Raw genomic sequence first — 26,445 nt, 5'->3', positions numbered from 1 at the left:
ACTGCCACCTGCTGGCAGATTTAGTGTCTTATTTAGAGTAGTAAAAATAATAAAAACATTAAAGGGATAGTTCACCCCAAAAAAAATTTAATTCTGTCATCATTTACTCACCCTCATGTCATTTCAAACCTTTCTTTTGTGGAACATGAAAGAATGTATTTTGAAGACTGTTGGTAACAAAGCTGTTTTGGTTACCAATGACTTTCACTGCATGAACAAAAAATACTGAGATGTTTTTCAAATGATCTTCTTTTATGTTCCATAGTTTACGTTAGGCCATTGCAGCCTAAATGTTTATTGTAATAAATTTATGTTGAATCGAATAAAATATTTCTTTCTGAAGCTACAATTTGTAATTTCCACTTGATTCTTTCTCATTTAACACAAAAATAGCTTTAAATAATCTTTTGTGGGTATTTTCACAGTCAAATTTATTTAGCCATTAATTAGATTAATTAATCGAAACGTCATGTAATTAATTCGATTAAAAATTTGAATCTACAAAAAATATATCAGTGGTACCCTCCCATTCACTGCTCTTAAAGTGCCCCTATTATGGTTTATAAAAGGTTCATATTTTGGTTTTAGGAGTCCCCAACAACAAGTTTACATGCATGCAAGGTCAAAAAACACTTTTATTGTTTTATAATATGCATTTATTTTTACCTTATTTGCTCAACGACTTCCAAACGGTTCGTTAAAACGAATCATTTGTCCAAACCACTCCTTTGCGTGACACTAATCTGCGGTGATTGGTCCGGTGACGCAGTCTTTTGTGATTGGTTTAACGTTACTGCATGCAGCGAATTTCAAACACTGAACGCCCATCACTGTTAAAGTGATGGGAAGTTCGGATCATTTTACCGACTCGGACCTTTGAGTCTCGTTCAGCAAAATGAACGAATCTTTTTCGAGTCATTTCAGCAAAATATAATAAAAATGTTACGTGTTACTTCCCTAACACATCTACTGCTTACACAAACGTTGATCACACTACAAACAAGACAAAACTATAATGCTATAAGAAACAGATAAGATTAATTCATTGTTTACCTGGGTCTTTAGTCTATGATTTGCTCACCTCACCTCTTATCTGATAATTTGTCGGGTTTGAGTCGTTCGTTCATCACGTGACAGCCCCATAAGGTGAACGAACGACTCCAAAAACCCGAAGACTCGAAACAGGTGAACTAATTCCAGTTTGGGACCTAATAGGATGTTGCGCATACGTGACTGAACGAATCACTCCCCGAGACGACTCGTTCGTTCGGAGTCACATTAAAGATTCGTTCAAAATTAACTCTGAAACAGCCAGTATATGCGTCAACCCAACGCAGAAACGTACTGATAAAGCACTTCAGCGTGTACACCAAAGTACTGTTCTATTCTTTATCAGAACTTAAAGTAATAACAACGACAAACATTCACTATTCATCGACACATTTCTAGACAGTAGCGAGTGAACAGATAAAGCTGTCAGCAGGTTGGCCATGAGAGCAACACGTTTTAAAGGAGTACTCCACTTTCAGAATAAAAATGTCCTGATAAATCTGCAGTTTGAACAAATCATATGAATCAATGATTCAAAGGCCCATTCATAAAGAGAGCCATTTACTTCATTCCTGAATGAATCAGCTGTTTAAACGAATCAAATAAATTAACGAAAAACTCAGACATTTACTGCCACCTGCTGGCAGATTTAGTGTCTTATTTAGAGTAGTAAAAATAATAAAAACATTAAAGGGATAGTTCACCCAAAAAAATTTTATTCTGTCATCATTTACTCACCCTCATGTCATTTCAAACCTTTCTTTTGTGGAACATGAAAGAATGTATTTTGAAGACTGTTGGTAACAAAGCTGTTTTGGTTACCAATGACTTTCACTGCATGAACAAAAAATACTGAATTTACTCACCCCCATGTCATCCAAGATGTTGCACGACATAACGCATAACTATGTATTTTGAACGATGGCTAAAAAATACAACCATCAATTATTAATCACACTTACAGGTAGAGGTTCAGAGTAGCAAGCCGGTCCAAATAAACTGGGCACTGATCCATCTTTTAAGAGCAAGCCTTTGGTGAACCCCCGCATTGTACTTAGGATACAGCATCTTCTCGACATGACGTAAACCACATGGAAATTTTACTGTGTTTGTGGGCGGGCAAGTTGTTCGTGACGTAGAACGTGGGCTGACATTACGCAAATGTGTTACTTTGTGACGTATGGCCAGAAAAAGATTCGAATTCCTGACGACTCGTTCAGCCAATTGTGAGTCTAGATAGACAATAACTTTGTGTATCGTGCACTGTCGGCTTTGTAGATAGTTTATGTTCACATACAGCTACATGACACAATGCATGAAAGGTCATATTTGAAAAGGCATAACAGGAGCACTTTAAAGTTTACCCTTAAATGTGAAAAAGATCTTTTTTCTAGACATAACAGGCCATCTCTTATTTCTCTTTATCTACTTTTCTTTTAAAAGTCATCCAAATGAGTGTTTCTTGGAAAGAACCGCACAGTAAGTTCACATGGAATACATTATAACACAACGTGTGGTTAAATATTTACCCACAAGAGGGCAGTACAACAGTTTCGAAGAGATTTTGGTTTAAATATTTTATCTCTGACTGGCTCCCAGTGAAACTATTAGCTATTCCATAGCAGTACATGAATTAAACCGCACAATCAGATCTTGGGCCCGTAAAAGAGTCGCCATGCCATTTTTGCTACCTAAAAAGGACATGTAAGGCAACAGAAAGTTTGTGACCTCGACTTCAAACAAAACTACTAAGAGATGCAACGGCAGTATTGTTACAGTGAGGAGAAACTAAGCATTTTATGAGTGGCTTTTTTACATTTGAAGCCTAACATTAGACTGCACCTAAAAAATACTCAATATTAAGGGTGGGGATTGAACCTTAAATGATCGCCTGATGATTTCCTGTTTTATGGAGCAGGAAAAGTAGATCACATGAGGGTCACTGGTGGTTTTACCCATAATCACTTCCTTTTCCATGTTCCAGATGCATTCCACTATCCGATGTGAACCAACAACACACTGCAACTGATTAACTCACATTGGTCAATAGGAAAAATCGCTGCATGAGGCGAGACAATGGCTGTCAAAATTACAACACAGAAAGCGGATAAAGATCAGCGAAAGCCGTCCATCAGCAAAAGCAAATACACTTAGAAACAGAGTCTGTCAGTGTAACCCTTCCAGGCTTTTAGATATGAAAAGATTACATCTCACAGGCTGTCTGCCTGTCTGTGGTAAGCCATGCATCTTCTTTTGTGGAAAAGCTAACCTTGTGTAAACTGTTCTTCAACCCCGGCGGGCCTTTCGCACACACATAGTCGCTCGCCGCCTCCAGCGCTGAGCCCTCCGTGTGGAGACAAAGGGTCGGCCTGTGGCTGCCTCCAGCTGCTAGCGTGATAAGGGCCAGTGTGTTTACTAAATTGCACCGGCCCTACAACGTGAAGTTTATTCTGCCTATTGTGGGCCTGTAGCATTCCATAAGCATTAGCCATCTGCTCATGCAAGCAGAGATATGGCTGTCTGATTGGCCAGCTCACTACGAACGGCCCGTGCTGATTGGTTATCGGAGAGCTCTGATCTGAACCCAACAGTGTTCTAGCAGTGCGCCGCACCAGACGTTAGGTTCAAATAATTGCACACTGGAAATAAATAAAAGCCATCGGTGAAAGAATGTGCCTCGTTGCCAGGGTTTGAGCGAGTATTGCGTCACTGATTAAAGGATTATTCTCAGTTAAATATGAATTAAGGTCTATCAACAGCATCTGAGGTATGTTGGTTTATAAAAACAAAGACAGCATTGGGGGAAAATGTTCTGGTTTAAGCCAAGTTAAACATAAATCATAAAACAAAACAACATTTTGGGGGTTTATTAGAACAAAATTAAATACAAATACACTATTGTTCAATTTTATTTTTTGTAAGTCTCTCATGTTCACCAATGCTGCATTTATTTTACCAAAAATACAGTAAGAACAGTAAAAATGTTAAATATTACAATTTTAACATAACCAACCCCGAACACATATATAATTGTGCTAACCATCATATATTCAAACATGCTTGATTTAGTTTTGCTTGTGAAGGAATTCCACATGCCTTTCTTCTAAATAGCTGCTCAATGAAACATGAAGTGTTCAGAGTTCAGGATAACAGGGAGCTTTCAACAGGCGTTTTATACTTTGAGATCCTACAGCTGGTTTGGGCCTGTGCAGACTACCAAGTTTTTACACTGCATCTCATTTTCCTTTATTTCTTCACTTCACACTATCTGCTCTGATTTGACAGCGCTGGCCTGTACACATGAAGTTAATCTTTGATTCTGATTCACAGTTGATTTCTGGACTATGTTAAATGTGAAATAATATGCTATGAATGAAGAAAAATAAATAAATAAAGACCTGTTGAAAATGTGTTCCATATAATGGCTTACATTATAAGAATGTCTTCAATAGAGGATAATGTAAATCAACAACTTCAGTGGCTCGCTGACAAGAGGACTACAGAAAATAACAAGCATAAAGAGCATTTACAGTAATGAACCTACAATAAAAGTCTATGGGCCAAGGCATTGTGCCAGGATAAACATTAAAATACACAATGTTGCAAAAAGAATCACCAAAGGACTTAAACTTTAAAGTGTTTTCATAAGACTAGTGTGATATAATTGCATATTATCATTGTGCAGTGTCATAACTTGTATAATAATATGTATTATTACTTAAAAATATAATAAAACAACACAGGACAAGAAAGGATAAAACAAACAGGCAAGACGAAAAAAAAACAAAGCAAAAGCAAACAAAGACAACAAAACCAAACAAAACAAACAAACAAACACACAAAAACACAGCAATACTAAAAAACACTAAGCAAAACTAACAAAAACTACACAAAACATGACGAAACAAAATCATACGAAAAAAACAAAACAAAACCCAACACAAGCAAAGCAAAGCAAAACACAACAGAACAAAACTACATAAAACACCACAACAAAACACAATAACTACAGACAAAATCAAACAAAAAACTAAACAAAACCAGCAAAGCAAAACACAACACAAAACCAAACACAACAAAACAAAACCAGACAAAAAAAACACAACAAAAACAGAGCAATAATAAAAAACACTAAGCAAAACTTGACGAAACAAAATCATACAAAAAACAAAACAAAACCCAACACAAGCAAAGCAAAACACAACAAAACTACATAAAACACCACAACAAAACACAATAACAACAGACGAAATCAAACAAAAAACTAAACAAAACCAGCAAAGCAAAACACAACACAAAACCAAACAAAACACAGCACAACAAAGCAAAGTGAACAAAAACTACATTAAACACCCCAACAAAAGACAAAACACGACCAAAAGCAGAGCAAAACACAAAACAACAAAAACTAGAAAAAACACCCCAACAAAATAAAACAAAACACAAACAAAAACACAACACAGCATATCAAACTAAACTAAACAAGACCACAACAAAAACAGCACAAAACCCAACACAGTAAGGCAAAACACAAAACAAAAAAGACAAAACACAACCAAAAACAACACAGAAAATCAAACCAAAAAACTGAACAAAAGGCCACGACAAAACAAAACACAGACAAAATACAACACTGCGAAACAAAGTGAACTAAACTACATAAAACACCAAAACAAAACAAAACAACCACAAAACACAATCAAAACACAGACCAAATCAAACAAAAAACTAAACAAAACACATGCAAAGCAAACAAAACTAAACAAAACAAAGCAACTGGAACAAAACCTACAAAACACCATAAAACACAACCAAAAACACAACATAGCAAATCAAACAAAAAACTAAACAAAAGACCACAACAAAACAAAACAAAACTGAACAAAAACTACAACAAAAGACAAAACACAACCAAAAACCAAACACAGCAAATCAAACAAAAACTAAACAAAAGACCATAACAAAACACAACAAAAAAACAAAAACAAAACACAACACAAAGCAAAACACAAAACAACACAGCAAAGCAAAGCAAAACACAACAAAACTAGATAAAGCACCACTACAAAATAAGACAAAACAAACAAAACACAGCAAATCAAACAAAAAACAAAACACAACAAAACAAAGTTATATGTAACAATAATTACATAAAACACCACAACAAAACAAGACAAAACACAAATCACCAACAAAATCAAAAACACAAGCAAAGCAAAGTGGAAAATAAACAAAAAGCAAAAATAGTAAAGAGGAAGGCACTTTGAAAATTTGTAAATGTGTAGCGTAGGGTTCGGTTTAACATGCACAGCTTAAAAACATGTGCAGGAATGCCTGAAACTCAAACCATGGCATAGTGAAATGCCATCCTGAGGATCTGCCATTTCAGGGTGTGCCACACACACACAAAGACTGAACGGTGGCAGGAAAGTTAAAGTGAGAAGGGGAAAGGAAAGAAAGGGGCGGCTAATCGTCTATTAATTACGGCTGCTGTCTCTCTCTGCACGACTTCCGCAAAGGTCACAAAGAGAAAACAGGAGATAAGAGTTATGAAAATGTTGGCTTTCCTCCCTCTTGGCATGCAGGCTTAAAAGACGAAGAGGTGATCAGGGAGAAAAACAGGGGAGGGAGAGAAAGAGAGAAGGGCACAGCTGTTTTGGCACCCACTAAGTTTGAGGCTTGTGCTACATGTGCTTGCCATTCAACTGCAGCTTCTTTTATTTACTGCATGTACATGCTGGTGATTGGAGGATTGTTTTACATATATATACAGAAACAGATGGCACATCACACTTGTGTGTAAAAGCAAGCAAACATTCTGATTGTTGTGGCAAAGAAGAGGTTTTCAAAATCTCACTCAATAAAGCCTTGAAGAAACAGTTCACCCAAAGAATGGAAAATCTGTCATCGTTTACTCACTTTCATTTCGTTGCAAACCTGTATGACCTTTTCTTTTTCGAAAGGTTGAATTATGAATAATGTACTGTTCGCTTATGCATTTATGCATTAAAATAAATGGGGACCAGAGCTTTTAAGCTTCAGTGATGATGGAAATAATGCAAAAGCACCATAAAATGATCATAAAAATAGTCTATACAACTTGTGCAGTACATTCTTAGCCTTCTGAAGTGATATGTTATATGGCTGCATGATACTGAAGAAAAATGTGAACAAAAGTTACATTAAACACCACAACAAAGCAAAACAAAACACAACACAGCAAATCAAATAAAAACTAAACAAAAGACCACAACAAAACCCAACACAAGTAAAGCAAAACACAAAACAAAACCAAACAAAACACAGCAAAGTAAAACAAAGTGAACAAAAACGACACCACAACAAAACAAGACAAAACAACTAAAAACAAAACACAACACAGCAAATCAAACAAAAACTAAACAAAAGACCACAACAAAACAAAACCAAACAAAATACAACACTGCAAACAAAGTGAACAAAAACTACATTAAAACCCTAAAAAACAAGACAAAACACAACCAACAACACAGACCAAATCAAACTAACCTGAACAAAACACAAGCAAAGCAAAACAACAAAACCAAACAAAACAACAACAACACTGCAAAACAAAGTGAACAAAAACTACATAAAACACCACAACAAAACAAAACACAACCAAAAACAAAACCCAACACAAGCAAAGCAAAACACAACAACAAAAAAAATCAAACACTCTTCTCTGCAACAACAATCAGAATGTTTCCTTGCTTTTACACACATTATGCAGGTCATTCTTTGCTACCAGCATCAACTTAAAACTACGACTTTTCATAACTTTAAGTATTAAAAACAAAATTATTGCAAGACGTTGCAAAAATAATAGCACATTTTGCACATTTGCAATATTTCGATATATTGCACAAACCAACACTAAAACCTAAAGGGTCATGAAACCCCAGACTACTTTTTCTGAGATTTTAGCAGAGGAGTTTGTGTTGCACAACATAGATGACAATGTTAGCATCCGTTAATTTTAATTGTTGGAGACAATGGGTTAATTTTGTGCTTTTTGCACTATTTTAATCTTCCGGGTTTAAAATCTACATTGTGTTGATGTCATGGTTTGTGACGTGGCAACGGACTATAGTACTTCAATGACACGTCGCTGTCTCATAATTATTCATGAGGCTGCGTGTCTTTATCCTATGAGAAGACGCTTCGCCTAATTATTCACGACAGCGTGTTTTGATTTGCTATGACAGACGCTTCAGGCCGTGACATTGCATATATTAACTGAGAGAAACATTCATGGATCGAAGGAGTGTGTTTGTTTTTGTTTGCTTTGTAAGAGTTCGGCACAAACATGATTCATTCATAAAGTGAGTGTAATAGTGGTTTTTACAACTTGATGCAACCCATCAAAAGGATTATATTAAATATGCCTTAAAAAGTTAGTAGAGGTGCAACAGCGTGTTTATATATATGTTTTTGATGCAGAGTGCAAATGGCTGTGCATTTATTTGTGTTGTTAACTCAATGGGAGCGAAATTAAACTGTCTGAACCGTCTGAACCCGAAGTTGACTCTCTCCCCTCTTCCCCCTCTGCTCCGCAGCGCACCACGCCCACTTTGGAAGCATTTTTTAAAACTGTGGTGAGAACTAACCAGTGCTGAAACAGGGGGTTTCCATGATCCTTTAAGTTGTTGTTTACTGATAATTTTCATATCCGGTGAACTCTTAACCACTGCGGATTGAGTCAATTGGATCAGTTTTATTCATGAACGAATCTGATTCATTGAAAGACCTGAACAATTGTTTATAGTGAAGTAAATGAAGTTCGTAAATAAATGATAAACTTTCATTTTTGGTCGCACGTCACCTAACTGTTCGATTACACACATAAAATGGACAAACGTACCTCTCCAGCAACAAAAAAGAGCAGTGGTGTCTCCTCCTCCTTTGCCTTGTATTTAGCCATGATCTTCTCTGCGATTGGCTGGATGAGCTCCTTGGCCGGCTCCAGCTCTCCTTCTTCCTCAGCGTCTAAATGAGAGGTTAAAAACGGTGAGATAACAGAGGAAGAGGAATGATGAGGGCAGAAAGGTGATGAATAAGGATAGTAGTTAGAAAAGCACTTTGAGTGCTCCTCTGCAATGATCTCAAACACAGCATCATCTCACCTACGAACAGAACCAAGCAGGGGCCTTCATGCAGCTGCACGGCGTTGGATTCGCTAAGCTCCAGCACGGGCCGCGGGTGCCACGGGAAGAGCCGACAGTCAGGGTCGTTGAGAATCTCCACCCGGCCCTGTCGCGTGATCATGTGACCCTCTGTGTCCAGTAAAATCAGTGTGGGGATACCTGGAGAAAGTTAAACAACAACAAAACTCTATGTAATAATATTCTTTAAAAGGGTCATCGGTTGCCCATTTTTCAGTTGATACGATTCGTTAGGGTCTTAATGAGAAGTCTGTAACACACTGTAAAAAACACCCTTTTTGCCTTGTCAAAATCATCTCTGCAGACATCATCCGTTTTGTTGCATGTTCCTTTAAATGCTAATGAGCTCTGCTCACCCCACCCTTCTCTTCTGTGGACTGACGAGCTGTTCTGTTTACTTCAGCCGCCAAACTTGCTAACTGGCACATTATTAGGAAAGGTGATTTGCAAAGATGCATAAAAAACCCTTATACTCCCTTATGTAAGTGAAGCTGGATCACAAATTATTTGCACAAACACGGGCGAATTTATGTAGAACACCGGGCGCATTTCCTTAAAAAACGAAAGCGTCTTCAGGGCTCAGATGTCGGGAGTAAACCGCCAACGCACATTTATGTTCAAACAACATGTGAAAGTGAGTTTTGCATCCAATTACCCTCTTAATATTCTTTATGTAAGGGATAATCAACGGTTTGCCGTGCATTAAAGGATTTTAAATTCACGACGCGGAGGCAAAGAACCACCAGACGTGAAGCACTAATTTATATTAATCTGTTTTTCACCAACCACAGCAACACATTTGGTTACACTGCTATATATTAAACATTAAATGGGCTTAGAGGCCGTGATTTATTCACCTGTCTTGACATAATGTGGCATCTTATTGGCCATTATGGGATTCAAGCTATGGGATTCAAGCTTTCTTCTTTCTTTTGAGGAAAACATTTGAGGATTTCTCTCCATATAATGGACTGATATGGTGCCCCGATTTTGAATTTCCAAAATGCAGTTTAAATGCGGCTTCAAACGATCCCAAATGCAGTTGTAAACTATCCCAGCCGAGGATGAAGGGTCTTATCTAGCGAAATGATCGGTTATTTTCATTTTAAAAAATACAATGTAAATACTTTTTAATCTCAAACGCTCGCCTTGTCTTTCTCTGCCTGAACTCTGTGTATTCTGACTCAAGACAGTTAGGGTATGTCGAAAAACTCCAATCGTATTTTCTCCCTCAACTTCAAAATTATTTTAAAATCACCCTACATCGCTGCAGAAGTCTTTGCAAAGTGAACATGCAAAGAAGATCAAACACCTTTAACAAAAAAAAACAACAAAAAAAAAAAAACAGTGATCGATTCTGAAATTGAGGGAGAACATGAGATGGGAGTTTTTCGACATGACATGAACATCTTGGATAGGCAAGGGGGTGAGCACATTATATGTGAATCTTTGTTTTGGAAGTGGACTTCTCCTTTAAGCTACATAAAGGTCCTCCACACCCTAAACACAACACCAGCACACAAAGACGGCCTGTGGTCACACTGATCTCTCTGTACGGCCATCCGCTCTCAAATCCTCTTTGAGATAGAAATCTGACTGCAGTATTAGTGGCCTTATCAGACTCACACAGTGACTTCAGGCTGGAGGTGGAGGGACGGGGGAGTCAGTATCAACTCATCCAAGATGAATTCCACACATTCCACACTGGATAGGCATAAAGCCAGTTCTTTCTCTCTCAATGCATCCACTCCCAATGGAAAAGAGATGAAAGCAAAACGAAAAAGACTTTTTTTGACATTTAAAGGGGTCATATGATACCTGGTCCAGAGTTTTTTGGGGCCAAAACAATCTGAATTTATTTTTTCCATCACCATTTTACACACTCTGTGACATTTGTTGCTGTCACAGCTAATTACGCTTTAAGTTTTAAATTAATTCTGTCATTATATGTGATGCACAAAGGAAGGAGATATTATGAAGAATGCCTCAGTGTCCATACAGTGAAAGTCAGTGTTGGTCCAGTGTTGTTTTGGACCCCGCTGTCTTCCATTATATGGATAGAAATAGTTTAAATACTCTTCAGAATACTTATTTTGTGTTCTGCTGAAGAAATAAAGTCATACAGGTTTGGAATGACATTAAGAGTGAGTAAATGATTAAAGAAACTTTGCCAATGGTTCAACTATCACTTTAAAAACAGAACTGTTTCTTATACTGAGCTGAAGCATGATTCAGAGAAAGTGAGTTAAAGAGAAGAAGAGGTGGGGAACAGTAATAGTAAAGTAAACTTGATTAGCCGCCCACATTCCTGAGGTCCTACAGCTCAGTTTGCAGTTCCTGGAAGGGTCAGCTGTATGCAGCGCGACATCCAACCACACGCTGTTACATCAAACAAACGCACTTCCACCTGAGCCAGAGTTGAAGTCTACAGACGTACCTTGGATTCCATAGAGTCTGTTGAGTCGTGACCGCCTGGCCTCGTCTGTGTACGGCACCGCCAACCACGGCATCTCGCTGAAATACTGCGTAAATGACTCCTCTGACCTACATCACAACACATACGTTTCAGACTTCATTGTGTGTTTAAAGTGTCCTCCAACTTTACCATAATCAGATCATTATTGGAAACAAGCAGCAAATATGGCTGATATTATGTGTGGAAGATAAGAATGCACAATATATTGGTGTAGGTTAACTACCAATATTAGATATTTTTAATCTACTGTTATCAGTTGATTCATTGTATATTTTTGTATATTGTGGAAGCCTGTTTCCAACACCGAATAAAAAATTAAGATAAAAACTCACAATTATGACTTTTTTCGTAATTGTGCATTTACAACAAGCAATTTTTATGTTTTTTCTCAGAACTGTAAGATATAAACTCACTGTAGCAAGTTATAAAGTCAGTATCGCCTGGAAAAAACTTGTAGTTGCAAGAAAAAAAAAAACTCAGAATGGTGCGATATAAACTCAAAATTTTGACTTTTTTCCTCAGAATTGCGAGATAAAAACTCAGAATTGCGATAAAGTCAGAATTGCAAGATACAAATTCTAATTTATGAGAAAAAAGTCAGAATTGTGAGATATAAACTTGAAATTGTGATGAAGTCAGAATTGGAAGATAAAAAACAGAATTTTGAGGAGAAAAGTCAGAATTGCAAGATACAAACTTGCATTTGTGAGAAAAAATAATTTGCAAAACTGACTTTCTCACAATTGTGAGTTTATATCATGCAAATGTGAGCTCCAAAGAGACAGAACAGTCTTCCTTCTCATATTAGAGTCACTCCTACTCTAAATATTTTTAAAAGAAGTCTGAAGGCTCATCCTCTATGTTTAGCTTTTGAGATTGCAGTGTGTTGAGACATCACTTTCTGTTTGTACTGTTTTTTGTATTCTATTTGTGTTTTGTTGTTGTTTTCTTTTACGAGGAATAACTTTGGTCAATGCTCTGTTGTCGTAATAGTGCTTTAGAAATAAACTAAACTGAAACTGAATTCTTAAAGATGTGAAAACACAGAAATGCTATGATATAAAAATATTTCTTATATATATATATATATATATATATATATATATAAAGATATATATATATATAAATATATATATATATATATATATATATATCTGATAAAAAAAACAAAAAACAAAAAAACAGAATTAAGAAAATACAAAAAAAAGAAAAAATGTGTTTCTTACCTATCAGCACTGACAAACACAATCTCAAATTTTTGCCCTGATTCTTTCACTTTCCGGTACGATTCCACCAGCACTCGGGTTAGACTGCGACAAGGAGGACACTGTGAAAGAAAACACACACATAAACACATACATAAGTTATGGCGAGATCTCCTAAAGGGTTTCTGATAATAAACAACACTTAGCGGCCTAGAGAGAGCGCCCAGAGCACTTAATATTACTCTCCCTGCAGTTCAGCACTCCTTCAAAAAAACAAAAAAAACAAATGGGACTAGGACCTGGAAGAGCTTTTAAACTCATTCTGTATTTTATGGCTTGGAGGCATTTTCTGCTGCATGTTTTTTCTCTTTTCACAAGAGTGCTACATACAGCCTGACACGCTTCACTCAGCTCTCTTCAAGAGCGCTCCAGCCCCGCAACGACTTTTGACTACCGGCAGGCCCAGACTGAACGAAAGCTCAGCAGATTTATGCAGAACTCAAACGCCTGTCATTCACAAAGTTTTAAACATCCTCCGGCCCTCTGGGTTTCTCTATCAAATATTTAGGTGGATCTGATTAACGCTTCCAGCTACCAGTATACGTGTAGTACCACAGATTTGTCACTTCTGATAAAATTAATACATCCTTGCTGAAAAAAACTAGTAAAAACATATCTTACTGACTCGGTTTTATATAATATATATGAACAGCATATTATTTGTAGATTAATGATTAAATAAAATGTAATTTAATAGTAAAAATAACTGATTTGTAATAAAATCACTGTTTTGCTAAGGTCATTTGAGGTCATTTTCAAATGGCTAGTAAAGTGGCATTAGTATATCAACGGAAACAATACGTCCAGGCACACTTAGTCTTATAAAAGTCACTTTAATAGAGGTTCACTTTACGCTGGTTAGGAACGAGGAATGCGGTGCTGGAATAATAAACTGAAATATATAGTCTGGTTTTGTGGCTCATCTTCACAATTTGTCTGGGTTTGGAAAAGGGGGGAACTGGAAAAACAAGCTCCCGCTACTGTGGCTTCAGCCCTGTGGACTGGCACAAACGGTGCCCGTGTTTGCCGAAACCAAGAGAAACGCTGTCAGTCAGGAAAGCGTTCCTCTGTGAATGTGAATGAGTGCATCACGTACTGGTGTTACGAGTGACTTTTACAGTGGGAAAAAACAGGGTGTGTGTGGAAAAGGTTTCACATGGTGGGAAACCCAAGAGGAACAGTAATGTCTACTGTAACACCACTCAGCTTTGATATCCGATTCATCAAAAAAAGGCTCTTATGAACCGCTTCTTTTAAAAGAGTTAGAGGTCGACCGATATTGGATTGTACCGATACCGATAACTAGGTTGGACCACACTGTCCGATACCAATTAATTGACCGATAGTTTTTAAAATGGATACTGAATGTAAAATAAATAGTGCTCTACTATTAAAAAAAAAAAAGTAGCCTACTGAACCATACTTTGTAAATGAATAAAAATATTAATATTAACTATATATTGATTATTACAGTTCAGTAAACATTTATTTTATTATATAAGTTACAAACACACATAGAAATTAACATTTTTATGGTTTTAGTTTTAATTGCCTATACTATAATGACCTATACTATTCATTACCCTACTATAATAACCTTTTTAAAATAATTTTGCTATTGCAATCAATTTATAATGATATTCGTAGGAAAACAAAAAAATACTTGTTTTGTATATGAGATGAGTTTACAGGTTACAACTGTGATTTTGTCTCTAAAGTACGGCTAGGTTAGAGACACTAACACAAAGCACTCACCCAGTGTGCAGAGAAGTAAACCCCCACATAGGATCCCTCCAGGGCACTGCTGTCTGTCGTCTGTCGGTTGTTCCTGAGCAAGGGCCCGGCCACCACCTCCGCAAAGGGCTTCGGCCCCCAGGGGAACTCCAGGCCTGCAGGACGGGTGAGAGAAGAGCAGAGCAGAGGCAGGACTCTGATTACTGTCACACAATCCTCCTTTCACTGCCAGCACAGCACATGCATATGTCATTCATATATTTATAATACACACGAGTCTCTCCTCTGGAACCTGACGGCACATGGATATCAAACGCTGTGACAGAGGAGAATGGGAGATGATGCAAATATCCGGTCCTAATGTGGAAGCTACATTTCCCATACTGCGACAGAAATTCGAGTTGAGGCACTCATTCTCTGTTTCTACGAATTATTACATAATCATTTAAAAATGTCTAACATCATTAGCAACCAAATCAGTCACTCAATAGAATTTAAATGAATTACTGAATCAATTAGATTCCATTAATCAGTCTGATTTGCAAACAGGATCAGGATCTGAAAAATTCAGATAGGAAAGATCAAAATCAGTGAATGATTTGGTTACTGATCTGGTTCTCAAGTTCAACTATTATGATTTTTTTAGTGATTGATTCTTAGTGATATGAATTATGAATTCACTAAGAAGTCTGATTTGCATACTGGACCAATATGTTTACTGAAAAGACCCAGAAAGATGTGAATTTGGATCATAACGATCAAAATCAGTGAGCGATTCATTTAAGGATTTCTGTCTCGAGTTCAACTTAATCAATGACTCATATTCAAAAATGAATCAGTCTGATTTGCAAACACAACAACTCTGTTTACGAAAAAGAAGTGGAATGATCAGAATTCAGATCAGAATTATCAAAATCAGTGAGCGAATCATTTACTGATCTGATTCTCGAGTTCAACTCACTGAATCAATCACTCATATTCATTAATTAATCTGTCTGATTTGAAAAACCGTTTACTGAAAAGAAGTGGAATCATCAGAATTCGGATAGAATGATCAAAATCAGTGAGTGAATCATTTACTGATCTGATTCTTGAGTTCAACTCACTGAATCAACCACTCATATTCATAAACGAATCTGTCTGATTTACAAACACAACAAGTCTCTTTATGGAAAAGTAGTGGAATGATCAGAATTCGGATCAGAATGATCAAACTCAGTGAGTGAATCATTTACTGATCTGAGTTCAATTCACTGAATCAATCACTAAGAATTATGAATAAATCAGTCTGGTTTGCATACAGGACCAATATGTTTACTGAAAAGAATCACAATGATCAGAATTTGGATCATAATGATAAAAATCAGTGAGTGATTTGTTTACTCATCTGGTTCTTGAGTTCAACTCACTGAATCAGTAACTCATATTCATAAATGAATCCGTCCGATTTGAAAACACAACCTGTCTGTTTACTGAAAAGAAGTTTCTTGAGTTTCATAAATGAAACGGTATGATTTGCAAACTCTGCAAATACTACGAATTTGTTAACTGAGAAGAACCAGAAATTAGAATCAGAATGATCAGTTAGCTGGATGATTAATTTACTGATCTGGTTCTATATTCAACTTACATAATCAATCACTCATACTCATATATGAATTAGTCTGATATGCAAATAGGGCCAATCTGTTTACTGAAAAGAAGCAGAACGTTCCAAATTTGGATAAGGATGATCAAAATCAGTGAATGATTCAGTTACTGATCTGGTTCTCAAGTTCAACTCAGTGATCAATTTACTGACAGCTGTTTGTTTATCAGTGAATGTTTATCAGTGAATTATGACTTAAATTTGAGCTTGTTAGTAGATTTTAAAAATTAATATGTGTGGAGCACTTTCATGAGCATTTTTGTAGCTTAACAACAAGGTCACAGGACAGAAGTGTCTTTATTCTTTGTTACGGGCTTTATTAGTCAGAAAGGACAAAAGTGCAGGGCTGTGGCTGTGCTTTGAAACTCCCACGCATTCAGCCTTTTGTTATGGCAAGGGCCCCTTCCAACCCTCTGCCCTCTGAACCTGCTCCTGTACTGGCTACTGTGCATGTTCACACACTCACACTGTACAAACACAGCGGATATTCCCCGTCCACACATGCTTTCAAACTAAAGCTCTTGACTGTGTCATCACGTAGAAAGCAGAGTCATCAATCCTGTGCTCCGGCGTTTGAGAATGGCACTGTGCTTCATGAATCACCGAGTTCATTTTTCACTTTTACTGCTGGTAAATGTTGGAGGCGAGGCTCATTAAGTTGAGGAGGTGAATCTGTCATGTTGAACTCCTGACAAATTCCACCGCAAGAATGTTTTTACGAAAACCACAGTGGCTCCCTGCATTTCTAGACAAATAAAAAGCCTTTCTTTCACCTGCGGAGAGGAGATGCATGACACCACTCGAGTGTGCCGAGGGCTATCAAATGCACAGAGCTCTTCAAATACAGTTAGCATACAGACAGGTGAAGAGCAGCGAAAGACAACCATGTACCGTGGTGACAAGTCAAATACTGTATGCAGAGTGAGTTTCTGAGGATGTGAAAGGCAAGGGATAGTTTACCCAAAAATGTAAATTCTGTTATTAATTACTCACCCTCAAGTCATTCCAAACCTGTAAGATTTTTGTTCATCTTCAGAACACATATTAAGATATTTTTGATGAAATCCAAGAGCTTTCTGACCCTGAACAGACAGCAACGCAACTGACACATAAGGCCCAGAAAGACGGTAAGGTCATCATTAAAATAGTCCATGTGAAATCAGTGGTTCAACAGTAATGTTATGAAGCTACATGAAATTTTTTGGTGTGCAAAACTTAATTCAACAATTTCTTCTCTTCTGTGTTAACTGATTGTGGGAATTATGTCGCTGTCTATGCAGGGTCAGAAGGCCCTTAGATTACATTTCCGAAGATGATGAAGGTCTTACGGGTTTGGAACGACATGAGGGTGAGCAATTAATGACAAAACAACATTAATTAATATCGAATTAATGATAAAATTTTCATTTCTGGGTGAACTATCCTTTTAAATAAATGATTTACTCACCCTCATGTTGTTCCAAACCTGTATTACTTTCTTCTGTGGAACACAAAAGCACTCCCAGATAGCACACGTACATATGCAAAATGTCTGTTAAAGATCACTTGATCGGAAAAGCATCTGCTGTGTACAAACATCTGACAGACGTCTGTAAGATGTCAGTTTTACACACATTCTAAATCACTGACATCTAATAGATGTCTATTTGACATCTGAAAGAAAACGTCCTACAGACGTATCTCTGATAGCGCACATACATCACATAGATGTCTATTTGACATCTGCATTTACATCTGGAAGACGTATTTGCTCATCTGCGATTCGTCTATAGGACATTTACTATCAGATGTCAAATAGATGTCTATGAGATGACTTTAGGATGTTCATGATTTAGAATGCATGTAAAACTGACATCTTACGGACATCTGTCAGATGTTTGTACACAGCAGATTCTTTCCAGATTAAGCGATCTTTAACAGACATCTTGCAGACGTACATGTGCTATCTGGGATTGCAGATGAGCAAACAATCTAAAAAAATATGTCTCGCAGATGTAAATGTAGATGTCAAACAGACGTCTCTGAGATGTACCTGTGCTATCAGGGATAGTTTTGGAGCATCTTCAAACAGGACGTTTCCACCATGTAGTATTAATGTAGTAAACTCAGATTCATGAATCTGCTTATATGAATGTATCAAACGTACTAAATCATGGTTCGGTCATTGTTCTTGAGTCAACAACTCAATTCTCGGTCTGTTAGTCACACTATCGTATGACCTCAGAAGATTTAAAATATAGAGTTCACACACCAGTTTGTCGGACAACAAGAGTTCAAACTCAGATAGCACATGTACGTCTGCAAGTTGTGTGTTAAAGATCACTTGATCTGGAGAGCATCTGTTGTGTACAAACATCTGACAGACATCTGCAAGATGTCAGTTTTACATACATTCTAAATCATAAACATCTTAAAGACATCTAATAGATGTCTATTTGACATCTGATAGGAAACATCCAATAGATATATTGCAGACAAGCAAACAATCTAAAAAATACGTCTTGCAGATGTAAATGCAGACGTCAAATAGACGTCTACGAGATGTACCTGTGCTATCAGAGAAGTGACAAAGCTCTGTTAAGCTCCAAAAATGACCAAAACCATTATAAAAGCAGTCCATACAACCTGTGCACTATATTTTTTCAAAGACATAAAATTGTTGTAATTATTAAGCTGTAAATTTAAGAGGAACTGCGACCAGGTCACTGTTTTCTTGAACTGATTCAAGAACTAAGTCAGATTTGTAAACAAATTTTTAAGTCTGATTCGTGAACCTGAAGAATCAATCAAAATCAATCACAAACTCAAAACAATCAATAGTCCACAAATCTAGTTCTCAAGACTCAATTTACACATTCATTTAGGAGACACTTTTATCCAAAGTAGCTGTTTCCATCCAAAGTTGCAAATTTAACTTTACCAAAATTGGAATATCGCATAAAACATATTTGTGAATAAACACCATGTTTCTCCTAAGAGTCCAAATAATCACTTCCTGATAAACTGGCACTAAATATCACCAAGAAAAGTGGGAAAACCAATGAACATAATAATAATAATAATATTTTCATATATAGTAATTTACTTGTGCCTAAGAGTGAGCAGACATTAGAGCAGAGCTTTATGGTTGAACCACTGACGTCACATGGACTATTTTAACAATGTCCTTACTACCTTTCTGGACCTTGAATGTGTCATTTGCTTTCTTGTCCATGCAGGGGCAGAAAGCACTCAGATTTCATCAAAAATATCTTAATTTGTGTCCTGAAGATGAACTAAGGTCTTACAGGTTTGGAACAACATATGGGCAAGTGAATAGCAACTAAATATTCATTTTTGGGTGAACTTTCCTTTAAACTCCTGTAGAGAATGAATGGGTGAAAAACTGAAGCTGGGTACTCACCTTTTGGATCATCTCTAACCACAAGCAAGCCGTTTCGACACACCACCTTCCCCGTGGTAGCATCGATGAACACCAGAGAAGGAATACTAGTCACCTTGTACTTGTTCCAAAGCTTCATCTACAAAAAGAAAAGACAGACATTGATTGAGATGAGAGACTGGGAATCAAAAGATATTCAAAAGGAATATGACTAAAAGAATAAGAAGGAGTGGAAATGTTTGTGCTGAAGAGAGACGGCATGATTCATACAGCTCATTCCTCTTTTTTTTCAAAGATATTTTGCCTTTTTAACCATTAGAGATACAATCAATACTTTCCCATCTTTATACAGTCCACGTGAGGCATAAAAATAGGCTACGAAACAAGCGGCTGAGTTTAAACGTCTTCCTCTCGCTCTGAAGTATAAAGAGACTCAGAAATGTGGCGAGTTGAATTAAGTGCTATCCGCAACCGAGCAGAGCCGACGAAGAATTAGCTAAGGGCCAGAATCAAACATCTACAGGGCTGATTCAACTTTAAAGAGACTGGCATCTGAGGAGATTCGAGGAGAGAGCTTTTTCTTTCTGTAGTCTCAGTGAAAGCGTGGCACACGGGCTAAAAAGCCAGCGATTAAACCGTGCTCTACTGAGCCGTTTGCTCGTGTCGTCTCACGGCCATGGGCGCCGCTGCCGTCTTCATCCTTTGCTGGTGAGAACAAACCTGGTAAATTATTCAGGACGTGGACGTGCGAAGGTCTAATAGATGAAAGACGCCTATGAAAGTAAACTACAGTAACTGCGGCCGACTGATGCGAAACATGTAGCACATGAAGTGCAGGTGCCTTGGACATGAATGATTCATCAAAACACTACACACACACACACACACACATGCAAAGACTAGGGCTGGCAGTTGATTAAAATCTCAAACTAACTACAAGATATGCTAAAAAATAGATCAAATTAAATAATAAATAAAGAGAATACTACTGTTTTAGTTTTCCGAATTTGTACATGGCTTTAAAAGAAAAACTCCATATTGAATTTATTAACATACAGATAAGGAGCCATGACTAATTGTACAATAAATGACTTATTTTTAATAATCAGATTGAATTGATAAAACTGACCAAACTAGCAGAGAATAAGGCTGGGGATTTATATAAGTATAGATTTAGATGCAATTATGATTATGTTATTTTGGTTGGCCACTCTAAAATGTGCAGTTTTACTGTACTGGGGGGGGACCACCATTTGCCTCACGTAGTACAACACATCTCCTTCGCATAGAGTTAATCAGGTTGTTGATTGTGGCCTGTGGAATGTTGGTCCACTCCTCTTCAATGGCTGTGCGAAGCTGCTGGATATTGGCAGGAACTGGAACACGCTGTCGTATACGCAGATCCAGAGCATCTCAAACATGCTCAATGGGTGACATGTCGGGTGAGTATGCTGGCCATGCAAGAACTGGGATGTTTTCAGCTTCCAGGAATTGTGTACAGATCCTTGCAACATGGGGCTGTGCATTATCATGCTGCAACATGAGGTGATGGTCGTGGATGAATGGCACAACAATGGGCCTCAGGATCTCGTCACGGTATCTCTGTGCATTCAAAATGCCATCAATAAAATGCACCTGTGTTCGTTGTCCATAACATACGCCTGCCCATACCATAACCCCACCGCCACCATGGGCCACTTGATCCACAACGTTGACATCAGCAAACCGCTCACCCACACGACGCCACCTACACGCTGTCTGCCATCTGCCCTGTACAGTGAAAACGGGGATTCATCCGTGAAGAGAACACCTCTCCAAAGTGCCAGACGCCATCGAATGTGAGCATTTGCCCACTCAAGTCGGTTACGACGACGAACTGCAGTCAGGTCGAGACCCTGATGAGGACGACGAGCATGCAGATGAGCTTCCCTGAGACGGTTACTGACAGTTTTTGCAGAAATTCTTTGGTTATGCAAACCGATTGCTGCAGCAGCTGTCCGGGTGACTGGTGTCAGACGATCTTGGAGGTGAAGATGCTGGATGTGGAGGTCCTGGGCTGGTGTGGTTACACGTAGTCTGCGGTTGTGAGGCCGGTTGGACGTACTGACAAATTCTCTGAAACGCCTTTGGAGACGGCTTATGGTAGAGAAATGAACATTCAATTCACGGCCAACAGCTCTGTTGGACATTCCTGCAGTCAGTATGACAATTGCACACTCCCTCAAAACTTGCAACATCTGTGGCATTGTGCTATGTGATAAAACTGCACATTTTAGAGTGGCCTTTTATTGTGGCCAGCCTAAGGCACACCTGTGCAATAATCATGCTGTCTAAAATGTCAATAATGCCAATGTCAATAAGCTCTTCACTGATTGGCTTGTGTGACAACGCATCATGCAAATTTTCTGCTCAAGTTGAAATTTTTGAAATTTTTGAACACAAAAGACGCAATTAAGGCATATAGCGTATGTTCACGGCAATCGTGTCGTCTAATTTGCATCATTTGCACCGCCCGGTGCAAATTAGCATATATTTGTGTCTTTGCATTGACTTTGAATGTAATCTACTCATGCGAATTACATTAGCTAATGGTGTGTGGACACCAAACACAAAGCATAAATTTGCATTGCGTTACTCTAGTTTACTCGCGGGATGTTTTCGTGTCGCTCGCACGAACAAAAACATAAAAACAATAAACTTACAAGCTTAACAATACATTTTTGAACTTGTGTATATCGCGCATTGGCAGCAATCATGTCACCCAATTTGCATAATTTGTGTCGCCCGGCGTGAATTTGTGTCCATTCGCGTCTTTGCATCAACTTTATATGTAATCTTCTTAAGCGAGCAAATTAACTTCTGATGTGAACACCATAAGACTCATTTGTTTTGGGAACCAGACTACACTGATCATGTTATGTTTTTGATTTATTAAAGAAAACTGGCTCATAAGAATTGTTTGCGTGTAGTTGTGAATCAGACTACACTGATCACAACTAAAGTAAAATATAATTTCTATTCACACAGCCACTGAAAATACTAGTAAAAGATCTGTCATCTGGAATCAATACGAGGATCAATCAAAAGAAGATGACTAAAAGATTGACTAGCAGATGAAAATAAAATAAAATAGAAAAATAATAAAATATAATAAAATAAAATAAACACAGCCTTGTGTAGGGTCATTCTGTGTGAACTCAACCAGATGTTCCTGGCTCAAATTTTTTATTTTTTAAACATTTTTCCTGTAGAAAAACAAACATATATAGTGATGAAAGCCAAAACATTAAATGTCACTGATGAATATTAACAGAGTAAAAATAACTGAAATAAAAATATTCAATGAGTGTGAAGTCGAATGTTAAACGTGGAGAATAAAGCAGCGGAGGTTTGAATTACTTCATTCTTGCACTACTTGATCAAACTCTTTGATGCATAGCTGATGAAATGTTTTCACCGGAGGAGAGTTTCGATGTGAAGAGGCAGTCAAAGAGTGTTACTCTGTTTCTCTAAGCCTGAAGGATTGTGTCCAGACCACGGCTCCAACACAAACCTTCAGTGCTGCCATAGTCAACAGCGCTCAGCTCGCTCAATCACTAGCCCGCCTGCACCCAAATTTCTTACTCCTGCCTGAAGCACACATGGCCTACACTGCAGAATCAGTGAGGTTAAAGGGCGCTAACTGTGAACGTCTTAAATATCAACACTGCGGCTTACCTTACACACACCTGTGAATCTGACACAGCTGTGAGTTTGGACTCAGATCTACCGTGAGTCGCAAGAGAGCGGACGTGAGGGAACAAAGTGCCCCCGCAGGCTAAGAGAGAGCTGTATGAGCGACTGGATGAGGGAGACGGCTAATATGAAATGAAACACAGCTCCATGATCAGCCATGTCAACAGCTGCCCATCAGTTCAGTGAGGCTAAAAAAAAAAAACTCTGAACCTGATGAAAACAGCCAATTAAGGAAGGACATGGACAGTGATGAATGCTGACATGTTTAAAAGGTCAAAGACTTTCTTCACGAAATGGGCAGATAAGCCAAAATAAAATAAAATAAATTAAAATAAAATAAAATAAAATAAAATAAAATAAAATAAAATAAAATAAAATAAAATAAAATAAAATAAAAAAATAAAATAAAATAAAATAAAATAAAATAAAATAAAAAAAAAAATAAAAAAACAAAAAAAAAAAAAAAAAAACAAAAACAAAATGATAATAAATACAATTTAAATTAAATACACAAATACACAAAATTATAAAAAATACTTGTTTATTTGATTTTATTTTGTGTGTTCTTTTGCTTACTTTTATATTATATTATATTATATTATATTATATTATATTATATTATATTTTTTAATTAAACAAGTAAAATAAAAATGTAAAAAATGAAAAAGTAAAATACTAAATTAAAAATAAAAACAAAATAAAAAATAAACACAATAAAAAAAAACAAATATTTAAAAAATAAAATCAAATACACAAAATTAAATAATTAAATAAAATTTCAAATACTGTTTGAAACCAAATGTAAAATATTAAATAAAATACATAAAAATAGAAAATAAGAAAATAAACACACTAGATTAAAACAAACATTTAATAATTAAAAAATACATTAAAAATTAAATTTTAATTAAAACATAAAATAACTATAGAGATTTATTGCAACGTGTTTGCTTATTTTTATATTGTATTATTAAATTAAAAAACTAAAAAATACTAAAAATACTAAAAATAAATAAAAACAATTAAAATACTAAAAATAAATAAAAACAAAAGTAAACAAGCAAAAAAAAACAAATAAATTAATCAAAACAAACAAACATTTAAAAAATAAAATACACCAGATAAAATTACAAATATTTTTTGACAATAAAACAATAAAAATTAAAGTAACAAAAAACATAAATCAAAAAATAAACACTAGATAAAAACAAATATTTAATATTTATTTTTTTTAAAAAAACGCAAACAAATAAAGCAAAATAAATAAACTATAAAATAACTACACAAAACATAAAAATGAACCTAAAATATCAAAATATATAATTAATATTAAACTATTAAATAAAATCAAATAAACTCTAAATAAAATAAAAAATATTTTTAAAAAGCATAAAAAAATAAAATATTAAATAAAATAAAAATATAAAATAAAATATGAAAAGTAATATGCAATAAATAAAAATGTTAAAACATTTTTTACTAAAATAAAACTATATTAAATTAAATCTAAAATAAAATATCAACAGTACAAATAAATAGTGCTCAACAATAAAAAAAATGCTCTATAAAATTACCTGAATGAATTAAAGTGATGGATAAACATTAAAAAAACCCCAATAATAATAAATCACATAGTCCGACATTACTTTTGGCCATGTCTAACCAAAATGAACTTGAAATAACCTTTTTTTAAATTAAAGTATGATGTTTATTATTTATTAGTAACTGATACGTATACAAAATATGCTTGCTACTGTATTCCCGTTTATTTTGCAGCAATCTATACAATCTAATCTATACAGTCACACTTGTGCATTTCCATACTTCTCTGCTGCATCTCTCTCAAGTAACATTTCCTTTCTGTGCGCACCTGCATGCACACAAAATATCACAGAAACACCTACATACCACAGCATGAAAAGAAGCACAGCGCGAGGAAAAAACTGAAAATGAGCAAAGAAACCAATGGCATTCAGCTCTCGCTTTCAAACGACGTCTATAGACAGCATTTGGTTGTTTCATAATGGAGCAGCCTGGCAAATCGCTCCACAACTGAGATCATCACGCTAGAAAGTATCACAATTCAACCGATTAGCATAATCCTGCAGGGGATGATGGTCCGTAACACACAGCGGCTACATCACCTGCATTCATCAATAGCGGCTTCTCGAAATAATGATGATTTATGCCAAATTACTTCCAATTTCCTTCTATTTCGTGCTCATGCAATTCGGGTTTCCATCGCAAGCGATGCAGAAAAAAATCATGCGATTGTTCAGTGACATTGTGATGAAAAGCTGTCGGGGAAAATCTCAGCTACTCTGCATATTTTCAAAGTGTGAGCTTTTTTTTTTCACCTTGTTATTAATTTTTTGATTTGTATATAATGGCAACATTTACACAGACTCTCTGGAGGGCCGCAGACTCATTTGGAAAGCTCTGAAAACTCATGCTGTACGTATGATGAAATACAGCAGATTTCATTTCACACCAGCAACAATAACGGCCTCAGAGACGTGCCAATGGCAAAAACAACAAGCGTTAGTGACAACGCTCATTAATAACCTTCGTCTACGGCCGTTTGTGTTGTTTCTCTGCTTTACTCAGAGCAAGGCCTTTCGATGTGCCAATATTCCCTGCTGTGACCATTTAACAACCACAGTGGACATTAACTATACATTACGTTCACTCAAACAAAACACGGGCCGAGCGCAGGCCGTTTGTTCAACCGCAAATGCATCAAACATGCTTGAGTAGTACTGAAAGAAGCGCTCTCTTCTTTGAGAAAGTGACTGTAAATGGATGAAAAGAGACATGATTATATATACTGAAGAAAATAATGTGTATTTCGAGAGCCATTAAAGGTTTTTTTGCATGGCGAAATAATCATGGTCCCATTAGCCTACTGCATGTGAAAAGGTGGATGCGTTTTAGGAGGAAATTGTATAATTTGTTAATAAGACTCTCCATTT

General features: G+C 36.5%; 1 protein-coding gene across 2 annotated transcripts in view; it reads right to left on the bottom strand.

The window, feature by feature from the left end:
- nxn (nucleoredoxin) overlaps positions 1-26,445 on the bottom strand; it is an 89,072-nt gene that overhangs the window by 2,892 nt on the left and 59,735 nt on the right. For both annotated transcript variants that reach the window (XM_051129379.1, XM_051129380.1), the window contains exons 2-7: positions 19,760-19,877; positions 14,730-14,863; positions 12,936-13,036; positions 11,671-11,777; positions 9,195-9,374; positions 8,933-9,057 (exon numbers count right to left, since the gene is read on the bottom strand). In XM_051129379.1, the coding sequence (XP_050985336.1) occupies positions 8,933-9,057; positions 9,195-9,374; positions 11,671-11,777; positions 12,936-13,036; positions 14,730-14,863; positions 19,760-19,877 (765 nt within the window). The remainder of the gene's footprint in view (positions 1-8,932; positions 9,058-9,194; positions 9,375-11,670; positions 11,778-12,935; positions 13,037-14,729; positions 14,864-19,759; positions 19,878-26,445) is intronic.

The sequence above is a fragment of the Labeo rohita genome, chromosome 15 (genome assembly GCF_022985175.1).
Source record: "Labeo rohita strain BAU-BD-2019 chromosome 15, IGBB_LRoh.1.0, whole genome shotgun sequence".
Taxonomy (NCBI): domain Eukaryota; kingdom Metazoa; phylum Chordata; class Actinopteri; order Cypriniformes; family Cyprinidae; genus Labeo; species Labeo rohita.
Note: the sequence above shows the minus strand (reverse complement) of the source record. Positions and strands in the feature narration are given on the sequence as shown.